This window comes from Homalodisca vitripennis, chromosome 4, assembly GCF_021130785.1.
Source record: "Homalodisca vitripennis isolate AUS2020 chromosome 4, UT_GWSS_2.1, whole genome shotgun sequence".
NCBI classification, from domain to species: Eukaryota; Metazoa; Arthropoda; class Insecta; order Hemiptera; family Cicadellidae; genus Homalodisca; species Homalodisca vitripennis.
In genome coordinates, this window is record NC_060210.1 from 174,941,848 (window position 1) to 174,963,376 (window position 21,529).

The 21,529-nt window shown below is 34.2% G+C and overlaps 1 protein-coding gene across 2 annotated transcripts in view; it reads left to right on the forward strand.

Annotated features, from left to right (window-relative positions):
* The first annotated feature begins 3,011 nt into the window (after nt 1-3,011).
* The window catches only part of LOC124360694 (endoribonuclease Dicer-like), a 137,054-nt gene continuing 118,536 nt past the window's right edge, over nt 3,012-21,529 (forward strand). For both annotated transcript variants that reach the window (XM_046814522.1, XM_046814523.1), the window contains exons 1-5: nt 3,012-3,208; nt 4,906-5,140; nt 7,241-7,386; nt 12,227-12,407; nt 20,889-21,022. In XM_046814522.1, the coding sequence (XP_046670478.1) occupies nt 3,036-3,208; nt 4,906-5,140; nt 7,241-7,386; nt 12,227-12,407; nt 20,889-21,022 (869 nt within the window). In that variant the 5' untranslated portion in view covers nt 3,012-3,035. The remainder of the gene's footprint in view (nt 3,209-4,905; nt 5,141-7,240; nt 7,387-12,226; nt 12,408-20,888; nt 21,023-21,529) is intronic.

The following is a 21,529-nucleotide window of genomic DNA, read 5'->3' on the forward strand; positions in this document are numbered from 1 at the left end:
TAATAATATATTTATTGCATGTAAACAATTTCTGACATTATATCACAATCGTCAACTTTGATAAAATTTGTAAAAAAAAACCATGTACACGTTTTCTATCAGTCAGACATACATTTTATATATTCATACAGACACATGCATTCTGACATCAGATCCAGCATTTATTTCTTGATTTCTATTTCCCAGCGACTCATCATTAATTCTTCAACCGAGTAAAACGCTTAAGAAACCAGAAGGTGCTTGAGACGAGTTTTAAATTGGTACATTTTCAGGGAGCCTGTTGATTAGTCTGACACCAACTTGTTGCAGGAGGTATTGATACGTCAGTCTGTGTTGCTGTGTTCTAAAGTTGTCTCTGCCTCTGGTTTCATATTGGTGAACTTCCCTGCCATGAACCAAGACACACTTGGACAAGCAGTACATGATCACCTCAGAATTATAAAGGCAGAGTAAAGTCAGCAATCCCAGCTCCCTGTAAGATTCCTTGCACGACTCTCTAAAGTTTAACTTTCCAATTACTCTTACAGCTTTTTTTGGAGTTTAAAATCTCACACCATTTTGCTTTTGGAACAACCTCCCCAGAGTCTTATTCCATACGCTAAATGTGCATGGATAAGACCATAATAAGCCATCTTTAAGACTTGGGGAACAGAACATTGCTATTTTTCGCAAGGCAAATATGCCTGAGGAAACTTTAGCACATCATACGTTATCTACATGATCGTTCCAGGTCAGTCCCCTATCATGGAGCATTCCTAAATCCATCACTGAATTACTTCCTCTATAAGGTCTTCATCCACAGAAACAGCAGGCCGCTCTGCATCTGGCTGTCGGAGAGAGAAATGAACAACATTTGATTTCAACTGGTTGGTTTTCTAGTTTATTTCCGAATAGAATTGTATAGATGAATTTAATTCTGTGAATGATGTGATCTCCAAATCTTTAAGAGATTTATTTTTGAAGCAGAGAGTCGTGTCGTCAGCATACTGAATCAGTTTCCCATGGTGGATTACTGAATTCAATCTGCTGACGTATATCATAAATAAAAGGGGTTCAAGGATTGAACCCTGAGGGACACCTGAGCCATTTTGGTTTTTTCTGAAACAACATTTGAAATCTCTACGCAATGGTCTCGATCCTTGAGGTAAGAAGAGAGCGATAAGTGCGGGAGGCCCCGAACGCCACATTTATCTAACTGGTACAACAGTGTCTCATGGTGTACGCAGTCAAAAGCTTTGGCAAGGTCGAGAAATACACTAAGCACGTATTCTTGTCTCTCCAAACCATCGACAACATTTTCTACAACATTATTTACTGCATCAATTGTGGATTTTTTTTTCTAAATCCAAATCGTTCAAGAATTTCGTTGTCTTCTAGAAAGCCTTTCATAGAAAACATTTTCAAAGATTTTGCTGAACACTGGAAGGATCGAAATAGGACGGTAGTTACTTTTAAGCAGGGGTCGTCCTTTTTGAAGGTTGGAATGACTTTTACGGATTTTTAAAAGAGATGGAAAATTTCCAGTGTCAAATGAAAGATTGATCAGTTTTATTAGTGGTCTCAAAATATGTCTAAAGCAGCATTTGATAAGCCACACTGATACTCCATTGGCATCACACGATTTCTTTGGGTTGAGCCTCTGCACACAACGCGGTCATGGATACAACTGGAATTCTAACATTTTTGCAAGATTGTTCTCTGAGCGACGGATTAAACAAACCCACAAAAGAGAAGTATTTATTAAATTCATTGGCAACTTGTGATCTATTTTAAACAATTTTGTCTCCAATTTTTACAGCAATTTCTTGAGTATGTTTTTTCAAACTTCTATCTCGAGAAAAATCGTTTATAATTTTCCAGGCTGTTATTGAAAAGTTTTCACAAGTATCCAAGGTCTATTAACATCATAGGCCTTAGCAGCCCGTAAGACTTTTCTGTAAACCCTCCGGGATGATATGAAAAAGGTTTTAAAATTTTCATTTTGAGTTTGAGTGAATATTTTATGAAAGAATTTAAGCTTTTTTTGAGATACAAGTATTTATTTAGTCGACCAGGAGCTTTGTTTTTGTTTCAGGTTGATTTTAATTTTTGAAAGGGACAAGCAATGTCCAAATAACAGTTAAAGCCATTACTTAATGCCTAATACATATCAACACTTTCGAACTCGTCTAAAAATGCCCAAGACTCGTTACTCAGGAATTTATTCAGCAAGCATATGTTCTGATGTTTGATTGACCTCATGATTTTAAGTTTCGGACTTTAAATATCCAGTTTGTACCCACGAACCAAGGCGTCCAGCTCGAAATGGTCAGAGATAGCCGTGTTCACAACAGAAACTGTTGTGCCTGGCATGTTGGTAATCACATTGTCGATGTAAGTGCTCGTCGTAACGGTTACTTGTGTAGGAGAATTCACAGACCAATTTAGATTGAAGGAAATGAGAACATCGTGAAGCCGCTTGTTAAGAGAGTCAGTGTGGTCCATTACATTGATGTTAAAATCATCAATAATTAAAAATTTTGTGAAATATGCAAAAATATACATACATACACCAATACAATACTTGACATGCTGTCAACTTCACTTTATCCTCTGACATTGTTCAGCAAGAAACGTTGTTTGTTTTAACAATATACCACAAGCTAAAGCTAGAAATGGAAGAACAGGAACCTTAAAAAACATTTGACAAATTGGCTAAGGAGAACCCATATCTATTTCGAAATGGAATTCTTTGACTGTAAAGAAGACAAAATATGAATCTGTATTCAACAAAACATGTTTCAACTGTTTTTAAGTACATTGTAATTCATGCAACCATTTTAACTTATGTTCTAATACCTGTGATTATATACAATAGAATAAAATTCAAATAAATAAATAATTTACAAAACTTATTTTTGCAGTTTTTTGCCTTTTGCAAAATATGGCACATCCAATCAACCCAACAGGCCTGGGTGTGGCCTTGCTATAATTGTCTTACATTTGTTTTTAGGAATTTATACAAAAATATTTCATTTTGATTCTTTTCATAGGTGATGATCAATTTTGAAGGTGTTCCAATTCAGTGTCAACCAAGAATATTGGGCTTAACAGCAACGTTACTGAATGCAAATGTCAAACCTAATGATGTTGAAAGTGAAATAAGAACCTTAGAATGTACCTTTATGGCCAGCATTGCTACAAGTGTTAACGAAGAAATGGTTGCTATGTAAGTATGTGTTAGTTTTATTCTAAAATTATGTATTATTTCATTATCATCTAATAATCTTTACAATCTGTTCGTGTGAAGCAACTAAGGGTCACTTTTTGTGTAGGTTTTAGTGAAGCCATTGAACTGGTGTTTGGATTCTGGTAAACAATTTTCAATCCTTTGTGTCAAAGTCAATGTCAAATATTCTTTATTTACAATTTCATTAAGAAATGTAATGGTGTCAAAATTGCATAGTAGGTATTTTTCTCGCTTTACATTGCTTATGAGTTTTTCGTTGTAGTGAAGAATTCTTCCAGTGTGTTAAGTGGTCGTTCCATCAGCCAGTCATGCAGTTGTTTCTTGAGTTTCGTAGAGCTGAGGTTCTTCATGGATTCAGGTAGTGCATTATATAGTTTGCATCCCATGTATGATCTCTTGCTGTATTGTGTGAAGTGGTGAATTGGAAGGATGTAGTCTTTGGCTCGTCTTGTATTATAACTGTGAACATTTTCTCCTCGGTTGTAATCCTGTTGGTATGTGTAGATAATCACAGTGTGTATGTATAGACAGACCACTGTTAGGATTCCTAAAGTTTTGAAAGATTCTTTGTAACTCTCTGTTGGTGTGAGATGTGCAAGCATTCTGATGGCTTTCTTTTGCAGGATTAAAATTCTGTCCAAGTTTTGCTTGGTTGTACCGCCCCATACTGACAATCCGTATCTGATGTGAGATTCCACAAGTGCGTAGTAGGCCTTTTTTGGCATATCTAGCCCTCCAACCCACATCAGTCTTCTCACCACAAAAATGCCTGACCCTATCTTCTTACTTAGGTTATTAGTGTGGTTGGTCCAGGATAGATCTGATTCTATAGTGATTCCCAGTAGTTTGGTTTCACTTTCTACCCGGAGATCAGGAATTTCTGGTATCTCATCTTGTCGTCGACTAAAGTTGATGCAGATTGTTTTCTGTGGGTTTATTGCCAGGTCATTTTCGAGACAATACTGAAGAGTTTTATTTGTTGCTGAGATGATTTCTGACTGAAGGTCTTGTGGTGTCTTTTATACCATTTTATGCGCCATTATAAATTCAGAGGTTGAAAACTATAGTATCCTAATTAAACTATATTATTTATTTTTAATATTAAACCAAATTTAATGTTTCAAAATGCTTAGTACAGTACTGTTAAGAATTTTGAAATCTGTATTGAACGTTGTTTTGTCTAATCATATATTTTATGGAAACAGACTTTTCCGGACATTTGCATCTTTTCAGTGATACAAAAAGTCAGTAACACTAATTCAAGTTCTACAACCTAGGTTAACTTACTTTTAAATGACTAATGAGCTGATAATGAAAGTTATCATTTCATGTTTTTGACCCTTTTGATACCCTCCTATTTTGATACCCTTCCATTCTGTCCTTTACCAACACTGCTGTCTGAAAATCATATTCTCTCCCAGGGAAAATTTATTTATCGATTTCAATAAAACCAGATTGTATGCTTGTACAATGCAAACTGGGTCTCAGGTCCTGGACTACATATTTTAACATAAAATCAGTAGATTTATTAGAATAAATAAAACAGTAGCATTGAATAGTTATTAATTTATTTATTATTAAAAACAATTTAGTTTTTCTCAAATGTATTTGAAAGACTGTAGTAACTATTTTATATGTATATATTCTATGTAATCATTATATTTGTGATGTCACAGGTATAGCACAAATCCTATAGAGAATACAATAGAGTATACTGGAAATGATACTACTAGCAAGATGTATCAGATTAGAGATAGAATTTTGGAAAATTGCATGAGGTTTGTTAATTCCGTCCAAGTAGAAGAACCTATAATAATCCCCCCAGGAAGTAAACCTCCAAATTCAAAGCTAATAGATAAGAAAGAAAGAAAAACTAACAAGAGGTTGGTGAGCAAATTTGAAGACATTAAGGTAAGTAAAACTGTATTTTTATTTTAAACACATTTAGTCTAATTTGTACTCATTTTAAGATCTGTAGAGAATTACGAGGGGCGGCTAATACGTAACTTCAAGGTCATTACTCCAGTGAATATCAAAACAACTTACTTATAAGACTGAGATTTGTTTGAAAGTTACAAAAGTCAAAAGTTTGCCATGTATAAGGTAGATCAGTCTCTTTAGTGTGGTGCTTCTTAGAACTAAGTTATGAATGTGGAATATAAATTTGGTTGAAAATAGATAGAAAATAGATGAATAAAACAACATAAAATCGCTCTTCTTCATATCTAAAGAATGAATGGTCATATGATTTACAACTTGTTAGTGTAAAGTATGTGCTTGTTAGGGCCTAGAATGCTTTTAACCTTTAAATTAAAGCTCAGCATCTTGAAAGTTGCCGCATAATTCTTCACAGATATGAAGATTGAGGAAATTATTTCCTGCATAACATCACGACTTGAGATGACAGGGTGCCCACCACCCAACAGTGAAAACCATGAAACTGAATTAGCTGTGAATTTCCTTCACCCTGAAAAAAACCTGTAATAAGCCGTGAATTCAATTTACAAAGCATGAAAATCTCAAATTGTTAATAGGTAAATCTAATTCGTCTTCACGGTCTTAGGGCTACGTTTGGCCTTGTTCACACAAATGAAAATTTATCTAGCTTAATCGCGGTGGCTTGTGGCTACTCCAGATAAATTGGGAGTGCTTGACATGAGCAAGCAATGAGCTGGCCGGTCACAGCCAACCGCAGCGTGCAGGCGTGATAATTGCAAACAACCGCCACCATTACTAGATCAGAGCTAGCAGAGGTGTGATCGCAGCTGCAGACTGTGAGCCCTGGCAACATAGTATATGTGGGTGTTTCAGATGGTTCACATGGATTGCCAGTCTATTGCCGATATTCGGGAATGTGCCACTCTTCTTCAAATGTAAACAGAATATTTCTGAGAACCGGGAAAATTAAAAAAATAATTTTTCTGTCTCCAAGAATTTATAGAATCAAGACTTAATTTGACAGTCTATTGAATCAAGAACTGATTAATCACGAAATATCGTATTTTACACGACGTATGAAAATTCTGAATGAAGATCGACATATGTTCGTGAGCTACAGCTGACACCGGTTGATCTAAGGTTACCTCACTAATGTAATACATTTATCTTGGACCTGTGCCGTGGCAAACCTCCGCCCCCCCCCACCCCAAAATAAGTAACAATGCATTGGAAAATTAAAATCGGCCGACCGATCGTTTCTGACTTCGGTACTACACGAGTAGTACGCTTTAAGCGGTAACGCGGCAGAGCGGTAGTAACCACGATACAAACGGGTTTTTTGTACTTAAGCATTATTCAGTCGCCAAAGTGGGGTCTCCGGACGAAGTTGTCCAACTCTTATTCTTTAGAGAAAATATTGTTTTGGAAAGACGTGTGTTAGATAGATAGCAAAAGCCTAAAATTTATGTCTCATTGTCCTTAACATTTTGGAAAAAAATTATGATCCAAAGCACATTCTTTGATCTTATTGTTAGTCCGTGAGTACTTTTGGAACCCATATAACATACAATTCATGGTATCCACGTTTTTGTGTGACATTCCTGTATATAGAAGTATTGCAACATTAAGAAATTCACTACCCAAGCACTTATTATCAATCGCCAATCATATTCTGAATCAATAAAACAATTGTAGTGGCATCATAAATAGTCAATAGACCTGTTAGTATTTAATTATAAACTATCAGCTCTCACTTTATGAATACATTTATACCCATATATTCCAAGTTATTATTAAATTATACTTTCATAGTCTATTATAACTATTTGAAGTTGAAAGTCATAATTAAAGCCCAGGTTATATCTGGAGGTAAAAACAAAATTACTAAACAGTTTTAAAACCATAAATAAAACCTGTGATTAATTTTATGCCCTATTCACAATAGGGAGTAAGTATCATCGATGCTACTATTAAGAGCTTGCTGTGAGTGATTGCAAGTTCTGTTAACAGTGGACAACTATATTGTGTGTACTACGATCAGATCTATACTGTACAGTATGTATTCTCTTCCAGGTAAACATGGATGACCTGGGGGTTTATGGAGGAGATATGGCTGTCTTGGCCCATCTTGTTCAGGTCATTCAGATGATACCTAATTGCCAGCTTGAAGCAGCAAAACAACTCTTCTTGACTGTCATAACGGAGCTAATTTATCTCAGGTTGTATAAAAATGTGTGATATATCAGTATAACTAGGAGAGTAAAATACCCTGGTATTTACGAATCAGGATAAATATCTTATGTTAATAGATACCCGGGTATTGTGAATTTTAATAAAAAATCTTGTTTCGGAGTAAGTTAAACATTGGGAGATTTATGGAAACTAATTTTTTAGAACTGTTAAAGCACTATTAAGTTATTAATATTTAACAGAAATTATAATTAACTGGAACAGCACCTCTGGTTAAAATATTATGAACTAGGGTCTAATCTAAAATTTCAAAAATGCTCTAAAAGTGAATGATACATTTTGATTATTTAGAGGATGATTCACTATTTTCACACCCTTTGTAATTAAAAATAAACTTAAATATCTTCCACACTATTTAAATTATTATTCTTATTAGGCCTATTTTTACTACAAAAGTGTCAAGCATCCCCTCCTCTCATATTGTAGGTGCTATTTTTCAGTTAAATTAAGTGAAGCTTTTTATAAAGAATTTAAATTAAAAATAAAAGCTGTTTAGTTAAAAATAAAAATTAAAAATATTACCTAGTTGACTGAGTATTAGTAAATCCTACCAGTCAAGGTGATGCAAAAATTTCATTTATTTAGTCTGTCCACACGGTATTATGAGAATAAATTCACCTATGGTCTTGAAATGTTGTACAAAACTTCATTTTTCTATGTGTAATATATCAAGTTAACATGATGCGCATGTCACTTCATGGGATTTGGCTGAGCATAAAGCGAAAACTTTTACGTTAATGTTATGGGTAATCATGATAGCATCAAGAAAATCGTAGATTAAACAAATTTGTTCACAAACTGAGTAAACACGTGTAATGAGTTTACTTTATTTGGAATGGCTGGTTAAGACTCTCATTATGTTCTATTGGTTCCTTTTTTTCTCAGTTATGTTATTTTATTTGTTATTAGTCCATGTCAAAAGTGTCTTTACAGCATAATACTTTTGAGTATATTGTGTACACATACAAGTAAAAGACAAGGGACTTTTAAAAGTATAAATACAACATATAAAATAAAAATTATACGCTACGACATGTACATTATAAAAACAAGAGACATTTTAGGCTTTAATTATCACAGTCAAGATTCATATAAACTATTACTGAAACAAAATTAGAAATTAGAAATGAATTATTTATAAACTCACAAGATAGAGTTAGATGATGGTATGTATACCTCCATGGGATTCGATTGAACAGTACATTTTATAACTCATAGTGATATTTTGAGATAGAATTGGACTATAAATTTGAACTGTTATGTATTTTGATTAGTTATCACAAAGGATCCTATCAAAATTATTCTTCTATCTATCTGGCTATGTTTGTTTTCCAATAAGTAAGAAGAAAGTGTGGTCCAGTATCATTCTTGAGGTGCTGACTTTAGTGGTTTCCTCTCTCGTGGGAGGTCTCCGTCCATTGTGTCATAGCTTTCTTTCATACACTTGAAGATGGTGATTTGGAAGGTTGTAGAGGCCAGGCTGTCCTGTATGATGTTGATGTATTACTCTACTTCTGGAAAGATCTACACCCACATGTAATACTACCTCCTGAATGTGAGTTGCTACAACTGTTAGAATTTCAGTTTCTTGAACACCTCTCTCCAGCTTTCCATCCATCTGAGTCTAGCCAGAACCCTTATGGCCTTTTTTATATGTAAGTATTCTCTGAAGATTTGTTGATTTCCCATCCCAAACAACTAACCCACATCTCAGGTGAGCTTCAAACAAGGATAAATATGCTGTTTCGGTGCTACTGAATAATTTAATTTGCTTTATAATATATACGTCTGTTAGTATTTTTGAGAAATTGTCAAGGTGTGGGATCCATGTTATTTTGTCATCTATATATTAATTCCTAGGAATGTGGCTCATGATTCCATTTCTATGCCAGGGATCACTGGGACATTTTCTTCTAAGAGGCGGCCTTGAGGGCCTTTTGCGCACCCTGAAGTATACCGTGAAGCCAATTAGTTTACAATTTCTTATTTATGTGGTTATATAATTTTATGAATTGAATATGATATCTTTATGTTCCTGATGTTATCAAAATGTGATTTATTAATTCATCACAGTAAATTTATTTAATCTAATTTGTTTGTTGTATTTTGAGAATTCTGATGAAAAATGTGCAATTTTCCTTATTTTATATTATTTACTCTAGATTGTACTGATTGACCAATGAATAAAAATATCTCCTTGGTTGTACAAGATTTTCTAGAAAAAACAAATTGTTCTTAGGATTACAACTTATCATTGTTAATACATTTTTGTAGTTGAGTTTTATCTTATTCATAGACAAATGCTAGACGTTAAATCATAGTTGAAGTCACTGGACTACTATCTTTTGAATGATTTTGCCATGAGAGGTTTTTAGTCTAGGTAGTCTTCTATTAGTTTCCACTTCTGCAGCGTAAGAATTTTTGGGCTTGAAGCTTTGGAATAGTCTTATTCTTTTGTCTTTAATTGATGGTTTCTTGATTTAGTCTTGTGTACGAGTCAGATTTATTTTTTTAATTTTTATGCAGTTTTTTAACATTGTGAACAAATAGATTTCCCCTTTATCAAAAGATGCATTCCATTTTTGGTAAAATAACGTCCTGGGATGGAATTTAAATCAAACAATTCACTGTTTGCATATTTATCAGTCAGTTCAGCGATGAAACTTTTTACAAAATCTGTATGTTCACTCATTTTGGTATTATACGGTAAATCATGATTGTAAGGTAAATTTGATAAAATAAGATTTCAATTTTTTTATTATATATTATTTAAATTTTTTTTAGATATTTCATTCCTCAACTGCAAATGTGTCATTAGATTCTGCATTCTTCATTATTAAATTTAGTACATTTTGGAATAATTTTTACTAATTTTGCTCCTGGAGGACATGTCCCAGTAATATCACTACTTTCGTCAATCTTGGCTTATTTTATCATACCATGTAAACTTCTATTGTGATTGTCTACATAGATTGATACATTTGTAAATGGAATTTCTACTCTTTGTAGTGATTTATAATATTTGTTCACTTTATGATAACCTTTTGCTATGTTACTACTTTGTTTAGTGATGTCCTGGGATGACGTATTTGCATGTTCTGAGTATGTTGAAATCGTACTTTCTATGCAAGTAGGGATATTTGTCCTTCAGAATGTCTTTTGAGTTCTTATGTGAACTTTGCGTTCACTAAATAAGTCACTTAAATTTACGTTATCAGAATTCCCTGGATTCAACCTTTATCTTAAGGTAATGTTATCAGCTCCCAATAATTCAACTATAGTTCCAAGATTTTTAAAAGTTTTGTGTCAACAAAGCTGAATGAGTTGTGTTGTGACATCTTATTAGAACTTAACTCAAGTTGGCATGTTGTTTCTGTTTCCATGTTTTTCATAATAGGTGTTACATTTGACTGCCAGTATCTACTTTTTGTGTATCCAATCTCGTTTTCTAGTAGATTAACCAAATTTATGATGTCAGGAATGTAGTGTACAAGAGTGTCATTTTGTATTGGAATCATAGTTGTATTATGCTTGTTAACCCATTGCGGATTGTATCGTTTTGGCGCGTGGGCACGAATTAATTTATGGTCAGCGGCCAAACGAACAGCAATGGTGCGCCACATCGTATTGCTCGCTATTGTATACTCATTTCATATCTGCGTTGAACTGGATTCTGGTTTATAAAATGTCTCCATCTATATTCTTGAAAACAAAGTAATTAAATACAATATATTGGCCACTACTCTCACTAACACTATCTAATAAATATCGATCAAGTTCAGACGATCGTAATTTTTCCTTTTCGATCAGCATATATTATGTCATGCAAATTATACCATAAAATGCGATACTAGTTACTATTATAATAACAGCTGAGGAAAACAACCAATCAGAAGCGCTGAAAAGCAGAGAGTAAACTCATGAATGATTTTTCAACTTCGACATACAATTGAGATCTGTAGGATATTTATAAAACTTTTGAAAACTCTGTACGTAGTCCATTGTTAAACATTCTTAGTTGACAAGTGAAGACGATCACCCAATCTATCAAACATTAATAGAACTATTTGGAGGGAAACTTAAAAGCAGACCATTTTTGCAACCTGAGCTCGTCATCGTGCCTTTAGGCCCGGCCACTGCATGACGAGCACAGGACGTCAGTGATCCACAATGGAATAATAAGATTGTCTAAAAATTATTTAGTAATATTATTTTTTTTAGAGTTTTTTTCATTACTGTGAGCTTTGTAAAGTTTTAAAGAGACAATATTTCCTTACTTGGAAATCGTTGAGTTTATAAACAAATGTTTTTGTGATTGACTGTTTTTAATAAATACAAATCAGAATAATTGGATTCAGTTATAAGACTATACCTTTTGAATCCAATATTTAAGAGTATTTATGTATTATTATGCAATTTAATTTAAAATTTATAATATACAAATTCACAATAACCACAGGTTTTTAAGTTTCATCCTGTCAGTTATCATTACATTAACTGTATTTTCAATTATTTTGATACAAACACTATGTGTATTGTTTTAAAATTAAATGTTGAGTGTAATGTACGTGTCTTTGGGGTAATAGACTTTATACATGCTTATGCGTAATATGTTAACCTTATATTAACAAATTGTATACTTTAAGTAAGTACGAAATAAATTTAAGTTTATTTATTTCTAACTAAGCCATTCATACCAAGCCATTGGTAACTAAAGAATGAACCTAACAGCTGGCAGGGTTGTTTAGATTGTCTTAATTGAAATGCATTTTATTATTATGTTTATTAATTTTATGCTTTTATCAACAGACATATATTTCAAAAGGAAATGGTACAATCCGGTCTAACAAGCATTGAAGCAATAAAAGCCTATTCTTCAAATAAAACTAATAGGTTTCTGGCTTTACTGAAGGGGGTAAAACCAACAGACTCGATGATCGTATTTACCAAGAGACGATTTACAGCAAAAATCTTGTATTATGTGTTGAAGGTAAGATGAATGAATAGTTAATTTTAAGTTATAGTTTTCGTTACATTCATGAATGTAATAATATATATTTTTGGGTGAGTTACTAGATTATTTATAGTAGCATTCCTCATGTAGTTGATTCACTGAGGCTTTAACAGGAGCATCATAAGATATCAGTGATTGGCAGGTAGAAGAAATCTTTCTTCTGGTTAATATCACGCCATATTATAATAGAAGCAAATGACCACCAACCGGGGCATCAAGAGAAATCCTTTCTTAACATTTTTAATAAAGATTTCTATGTCAGGAGCACATATGCTAGGAATTATACTCTGGTATCACTGTTGACATTGGAAACTGAGAGGTTAGTGGGGGGGGGAGAGCCCTAAGGGGGTGTCCTGAAATTACATAACGCCCCAGAGGATAGGAGGGGATTTTTGGCAACAATAAGCACCATTGAGAGGTTGAGTAGGGGGTTTGACGAAGTATAACGTCATTATTATATTTCAATTGCTTGATGTCGTCATAACATTTGCTTGGTTTCACAAATATGTTTTAATGTTAATATAATTTTTCCACCCTTAAAAGCAATCAGAAAGAAGTTTGAGTCCTTCATCTAAATACCTCCTTAAATGGTAAAGCAGTTTATTTAAGTCTGTTTGTGTCAAGCGTTTTTGATAAAATAGGCGTTTTGTGCCAAACGTGACAGTTTTTGATAAAAACTTTGTTTGGAGAAACTGTCTCCCTACTCACATGCTCTGCAACAAAGATAAAGCTTTGTGAATCATTGTGGATAAACATTGTCTCTTTCATTAATCCAAATATGCAATTTGATAAAAAATTGACTGAGCAGTTGGCCATGTCAGAAATTATTTTTTTTTTACCATGAACCTATCCTAATTCCATATTTATATTTTACTGCTTGATTTTCAACCGAACGATACCGTAATATTCATAGAAAATTTTTAATTATGTACTTTTTCAAACTAAGTCAATCTAAATCTTTTTATGTACGAGGACTACCAAAAGTAATTGCTGTTTGGTGGTAGTGGAGATATTGCTCTCACTCAAACACTGGTGCACTCGGCAGGTCATTCAGCATCTAGCCGTGGCAGTTACAAAGTCATACCAGTGCTCGTGTGTGTGTTTTCTATAGCTTTGCAAAGTGTATGCTGCATTTGAGTATCCCGCCAAATGGGAATTGCATGCTGTAATTAGTTGTTTTACAGCAACAGGGTGGCCATTCAACCGGGAATAAGCCGGGAATTTTTCTAAGGACCGGGAAAAATTTCACAAATAATTTTTTCGTCTCCAAAACTTGTAAAATTAAGACATAATTTGACAGCTTCTTGAATCAAGAACTGATTAATCACGAAACATTGTATTTTACGCGACGTGGCTCGTAGTACAGGCCTAAAATGTATAATGTTATAAACAGGTTTCAGAGTTCTGTTCGTTGATTAATATAATGTTTGACGTTTGATAAGAGGTGCAGCCCGAACCATTGTGCATATGATAAAACAATGAGAATACCTCTCAGGGTGGCCACCCAACCGGGAAACCGGGAATAAGCCAGGAATTTAACGGACCGGGAATAAGCCGGGAATTTTTCTGAGAACCAGGAAAATTTGAAAAATAATTTTTCTGTTTCCATGAATTTATAGAATCAAGACATAATTTGACAGCTTCTTGAATAAAAAACTGATTAATCACCAAATATCGTATTTTACGTGACGTAGCTCGTGAGCTACAGCTGACGCCGGTTGATCTAAGGTTACCTCTACTGGTGTAGTAATTTATTTTTGTCCTGTGCCGTGGCAAGCCTCTCCCCCCCCAAAATAAGTAACAATGCATTGGACAATTAAAATCAGCCGACCGATCGTTTTGGACTTCGGCACTAAACGAGTAATATGCTTTAAACGGTAACACGGCAGAGCGGTAGTGACCTCGATACAAATGGTTTTTTTGTGCTTCAATATTATTCAGGTCTCAGAGTTTGGTTCGTTGATTAATATACTGTTTGACGGTTTGATAAGAGGTGCAGTCCGGGTTTTTGAGTACACCAGAATGTCAGGTTAATAAGATGTTTCAACTAAACATCGCTATTCTAAACGGGTGCAAGAGCTCTTGCGAGCACTGCCGCAATCAGTGTCGGACAGTTGGTTACAAGAACTGGAGAACAGTGTCAGCTATTAAAATTTCAATTACAATCATTGCCGAGACATCACTGTCATGTGTGAACAGACTTGACTCCCGGAACAACCAGCGATACACTACTGTACAAGCAAGTATTTGCGATAGTTCTCGTGAGTAAAATTGCTTATATTGTTCACATTATGCTGCAGTAGTTGTGCAAATTCTCTCGCAACTTTACTTGCCAGTATAAACGCAACTTAATTTTGTTGCCAGTCTACAAACGGCAAACGACCGGCCGATCGAATCAGCAACGCTCATCAGTTTTCATTGTCAGAGCGGTATTGGTTTGACGACGGCTGGAAATCCCGTCAGTTCTCCAGTCAACTATTTACCGGAACGACTTCTTCGCACACTTGACGATCGTTCGGACGATTCTAACTGTTCAAACCAAATAGTCCAACGTGCATGAGGAAATATGTCTTGTTGTTTTGTAGTCCTTGACTGTAATCTAACTGACTGATTCTGCACTGTCTATTCGTGGACAAAAACGATCGGTAGTACTCATATTACCGTTAAGTGAAACATGTTTTTGTAGTTATTTGTGTATAAAACTATTTAGAAATATATAGCTACAGAAAAACGTAATTTATAACTAATATTTTAATTGAAATTCGTTTTTTCTGTGTCTATATTTTTCAACGCTAGCGTGCCTCCTGGTTCTATACCCAGACTTCAGTTCCTTGATAGTAAACAGATGATCGCTAATTCATATTTTATCCTTACGTCGTACTTTGCGTCATAGTTGTAAATAAATATATTGTCTATAAATGTACATCCATACATTTTTACGTAAATGTAATATATTCTGGAAGCTCGTTTTACGACCTACCATTTCTATTATTTAAAAAGAAAAAATGACTTGGAATTTTAAATATATTCTTTTGCCTGAATCTCTGCAAATTCCTTTGAAGTAACGTATTCTTAGGTTTCCCTCTCCCCCCCTACAAAAGATAAATTAATTAAGTAGAGTTCAGATGAAAGTATTTGGTTTATTTGTTGATTGTACTAAACCAACCTTGTGTACCGGCGAAATCATTGTCTCGTACCGAAAGTTCATCCACAGCTAGACCTTTGACCCGCAATACTGCCTCACGGTAGCGCTGTGTTGGTATTTATTTGTTTTCTTTGTATTTCTGAATAGGATACATGTATTTTCTAAACATCACAGAAAGGTAGGTTATTAGGTATACACAGTGTTATGTCAACACATTGTAAGACACAGAGATAAAAACTAAGTAGCTTAAAATAGGTGATAGCAATAAATCGTCACCAAATTTCTGGCACATCTCTAGTGACGAAATGCTAGAGCACCGCAGATTTGTGGTATTTCTTGCAAATACTGCTAGTGACGATAAACCGTCATCGTTTCACTTGAGATAAAGATTAAATACAGTACTACAATTGTCTATTTGGTTAGAAAATAGACTAGATAATCGTAAATGTTCGACCGGGAAAAAAACCTGGAATTTGAGAAGAGGTTTTAAGAGGCCACCCTGAGCAAAACAATATTCGCAGCAGCTATTCCTAGAAAACTTTGTGATGTTAATAGACCAAATGTTATGGGTGAAGGGATTGTACATAAATGGGTTCATTTGTTTTAAAGTAGACAAGCAAACATCTATGACAAAGAAAGGAGTGGCAGACCTTCAATAGTGAGTGATGAACTTTTTGATAAAATCAAAGAAACATGTAAAGAATAACGATGGTTCACAATTTCCGAGCTTTCAGATAAATTTCCATTACTATTTTGTTTAGGGTGGTAACATAGCGGTTAGGTCTCCTTAAGTAGGTGCTCGATAGGTACCAAAATTCTTTTTGAAGATCATAAAACACAGGGAATGGCATCTCCTTTGGAATTGCTTATGCATTTCGCTAATGAAGGTTGTATTCCTTAATGACTGGTGAAGCATGGATTAAGTATATGAATCCTGAAACTAAAGAGCAGTCAAAACTTTAGAGATCCATACGTCTGAACAAAAGCCAGTCAAGACTTTTGGCAGGAAGCTTATGGCAACAATCTTCTGGAGTATAAAAGGTGCATTATTGGTGGAATTTATGGAACAACCACCAATTCAGAAGTGTATTATGAGACATTAAAACAACAAAGAAGGGTCATAGATTACTGAATTCCAGTGAAATTTGTTGGCACAATTTTCTACCTCACTTTTCTTGGCAAACCACAGACCTTCTCTGAGAATTTAAAAGGGACATTTTTAACGATCAACCCTAGAGCTTAGTGCTCAGACTGGCTCTGAGTGATGCACATGATCATTTCTTTGTACATATGACTCTCAGTGTTTCAATGATGACTATGAACTCAAAGATGCTGTCACTGACTGTCTAAAGGTGCAAGCGGCAGAAATATTTGAAGAGCATAACATAAAAAAAATGCTCCAAAATTACACTCTTCCAGCTTTCCAGATCAATTAGGAGAGTGGGCATCATCCAAAAGTTCTCAATTCACCATTTCACAACATTTGATTACAAATAACTATTATGATATATCTGTAAGGCACAAATACAGTGTATATTTATCCCAACACATTTATATTTTCAAAGAAATGCCAACAAATTAAACCCAAACAAACACTGCCACACAACACACAATACAACACTGTAGATTGCACAACACATTTTGTGACATTGTACTTATAAACCAAACATCAGCTACCTTTAGAAGCACGAATTACATAAAAAAATTCTGTAAATTAGATTATAAAGTATAAATAGATGTTTAAAAATGACTGAAATGAATATGTATAAAATAATATGAATTTAGACGATGTAGAACTGAGACTAAGTATTATATTATATAACCTTATGCCAAACTGAGTCCTGTTCTGGAGCGGAATGGGAAATTCGCAATGTCGGACTCAGTGGAGTGCAAATCTTTAAAATCGCCATACAAAATTAAATTCTTTTAGTAATGTAGATAATTTTTCAGAAAAATAACCACAATTGTAGAAAATATTTGTGAAATATTACTGCTGCAGTCTATTTGATTAACTAAAATACCTCATAGTTAACATAAACTCTCTATAATTTTCATTGGATTCAGCTTTAATAGAGTACATATTATAAACATAAAGTATGATGTACTATTCATGATGTTTTATTCTTCTCATTCTTATTATTGAATGTACTTTATTATTTTTCATTATATCTGTTTGTTTATCCCCATTTCAATACAAATATTGTTTGAATATATGCATTCTGAAGTTAAGTTTAAGCTTGAGCGCGATTTTAGTGCCATCAATGTGTCCACATTTAGTAATTTTTTAAATAATGAAACTTGGGACGATGTTTTTTCTTCGACAACACTTGACGGTAAGTATAAGGCCTTTTCTTCAATTTTGCTATACTATATGGATTTGGCGTTTCCTATTCGCAGGAAAAAAATTATTAATCGAAAGCCTACATGTAAGATTGTTCTTGATGACAGTTTATTGAGCGTAAGACGGCAGCTGTTATCTTTACACAGACAGACCAGAGATCTTGATTATCTTGACCATAGAAGGCAGGTTTATTTAAAACTAAAGAAAGATTTTAGAGCTTCAGTTCGTTCAGCCAAATCTGAGAAGGTTTTAGGGTATGTTCTAAATGCTCAATCCAAACCTAAAGCGATGTGGAGCATCATAAATGAAAATACGAATCGGAGTAGTTCAAAAACGAACTTAATTGGAAGAATCTTGGATTCAACTGGAACTCCTGTGGATGAACCTTTTGTTAAGGCAAATGTCTTTAATGACTATTTTGTAAGCCTGGGGGAGAAGTTAAATGCTAAGACCAGCATGGCTCAGGATCTTTTGTCTAACAAACTTTCAGTGAGTTCTTCGCTGTTTCTGTTCCCTACTGATGAGACTGAGTTAAAGAATGTTGTTCTATCCTTAAAGCCAAGTAGTTCTGTAGGTTTTGACGAAGTATCGTCCAAACTTCTGGAGCAATGTATAGATTTACTTACAAAGCCACTAGTTCATTTGATAAATTTTTCTTTATTGTCTGGTTCATTTCCTTCACTTCTAAAAGTTGCGATTGTAAAGCCTCTTTATAAAAAGGCTAGCAATGAGCAGTGTAACAACTATAGGCCGATCTCAATTCTCTCCACATTTTCAAAGGTGTTTGAAAAAAATTTTTTCAATTAGACTTTTATCACACTTTGACAAGCACAATATTTTGTTCCGTAATCAGTTTGGGTTTCAAAAACAAAAAGGTACTCTTGACGCAATGTTCTGTTTTATTGACAAAGTAGTTACTGCTCTGGATAAAAAAATGTGTGCTATGGGCCTTTTCGTCGATTTAAGCAAAGCGTTTGATTTAGTTGACCATTCGTTACTGTTAAGTAAACTACAGAGGCTGGGCGTCAGAGGTGAAGCTCATGATTGGATAGCATCGTATCTTTGCGGTCGATCTCAGCGAGTTGAAATCAGTTTTGTGGACAGCCAGGGTATTTTAAGAAGAAAGTGTTCTAATGATCTGGTCATTAAAATGGGAGTTCCCCAAGGGTCCGTGTTAGGTCCTCTTCTCTTCTTGGTATTTATTAACGATATTAGACATTGCACCAAAAAGTCAGATCTTTGTATTTTTGCCGATGATACATCTCTTTTGGTCACAGCTCACAATCAAGTGGATTTAGAGATCAATGGTTTTGTTGAATCCAATGCTCTTCTTCAATGGTTTACCTCAAATGGCATGATTGTGAACACAGACAAGACCCATATTCTGAATTTCACACTTAGACGTAGTTTTGTGGACAACTTACAGGTAATGCTAGGGGAGTGCATGGTATCATGTGTGGACTCAGTGAGCTTTTTAGGTCTTCAACTTGACTGCAACCTGACATTTGAATTGCATATCAATAAAATAGTAAAAAAACTAAGTTCGTGTTTGTTTGCACTGAGAAAATTGGCTTCTTTCGCTAATTCACAACTACTACTAACTTTGTACTATGGCTGCTTTTATTCTCATCTTGTTTACGCAGTTCCCATTTGGGGAAGGAACTGCAGAACCAATTTCATTTTTAAATTGCAGAAGCAAGCTTTGCGGATTATTTTTGGGCTAAGTAGGCATCAATCTTGTAGAAATGTATTTAAAAACAACAACATTCTTACTTTCCCAAGCATATTTATTTATGAATCTTTAGTTTTTTTTAAAAAGAATGAATACTTTATGACACTAGCTAACACCAATTCAGATTATTCACTTAGAACCCGGCTTAACATTCCAGTTCCACAACATTCTACTTCTTTTTTTCAAAAACACGTAACTTACAACTGCATTAAACTTTTCAACTCACTTCCAGATGCTTTAAAGGTGGATTGTTCTTTAACCTTGTTCAAAAATAACTTAAAACAGTTCCTCATCGACGGTTCCTTTTACAGTGTCCAGGATTTTTTGCATAAATTGTAAATAGTAGACTAAATATAGTTTTGTTTTTTTTCTTTGATGTATACTTAGCATAACATGTAACACTGTATAAGTTAGTTAAGCTAGCCCTGTGTGTATACTTTAATGACGTTGCTAATGCATGAAAATGTTATTTTGAGCAATAAAGGATTTTGATTTTGATTGATTGATTGATTGATTATAAAATCTAAGCCATATTTTCTTTTGCACTCACCAAACTGTAGTTGTGTATTTTTTTTTACTGATTCATCCAAAAATCAGTCATTTCTAGACAGTTTTACCAATTGAAATAAATATTTCGGAATCTTTGTAGTTTGATGAGACCTACTTTTTGGATTATCAAAAATGTTAGGAGGTCGCCCCTAACTCAAAATTTTCAAGTGGCAATCCCCCATGTATGGGATATTGTTGGAAAGAGAATAAAAAGAAGAAACAATCAGGTGCTAACCGGAAGTTGCTGTCTATCACAATTTCAAGGTGGCGGCTGCTAAATGGAGTTTTCCTTCGTCCCACAGTAAGTTTTTGGCGGATTTGAATGAAAATCAGTATTGGGAAGTTTTTAGGTAGAGAAGGGTGAATTTGAAAACTATTTTCAAGAATATGTTACATGTCTAAGGTGGCGGCATAAATAATTGTATGTAATTGTGTGATATCCTAAAAGTAAGTCTCATTAACCTATAGAGGTCCCCAAATTCTTATTTCCATTGGTCAAAACGTCTAGAAATGACAGTGGTGTTCACTAACTTTTGGATGACCTTGTATAGTATTTATCACCCATAGAACTAGGTGGAGGTTTCAGAAAATTTATCACTGCCTAAAGTAAACTTCTGATTTGGATTTTAGTGGTATGATGGGTACCATTAGCTTTATTACCCAGGATTTATTTATGAAATAATATTTCAGAGAGCCTCAGCGGTTGATCCTCGTCTGAAGCATATTAAAAGCAATTTTATTGTGGGTTACAATGTTGGTAACCCATTCAAAGATACAAGAGAGAATTATTTACAAAGGGATCACAATAGAAAAGTTATGAACCAGTAAGTATTCACTTTAATTCATTCAGTTGTATTAATAGGATTGTGTTCTTTTTGTGTTTATTGTATGTTTGGTTTGTCACCTTACCTCAGGATATCATATAAGTAATTAATTATTTATTTTTAAATCTCTTTTATTACAACAACTTGTAAGTACTGAATTAAAGGAAACTATTTATTAAATTTGTGTGCCACCAAAATGTTAATACAGTTCTTGTTCATGCTCTAGTGATAAGGTCTGGCATTGAAAGGGTTTAACAAATTGCCAAGTGATGTCGAGGTTCATATTATAGATTTTATTTATAATAACCACATTTTTATATATTTATTTTTTTATAACAGGACCAGGTCTCCTAAACCTGTTAATTGCCTTTCAGCCATCCAGCTTATTTTAAACCCTCTTCCAGGTTTAAGCTATGTCAAATCCCAGGCCTTTACAAAACCATGAAATCTTCTGTACAATGCTTACCTGCTCCAATCCCTCTTCAGTATGCCTAAGGAAACCAAGGG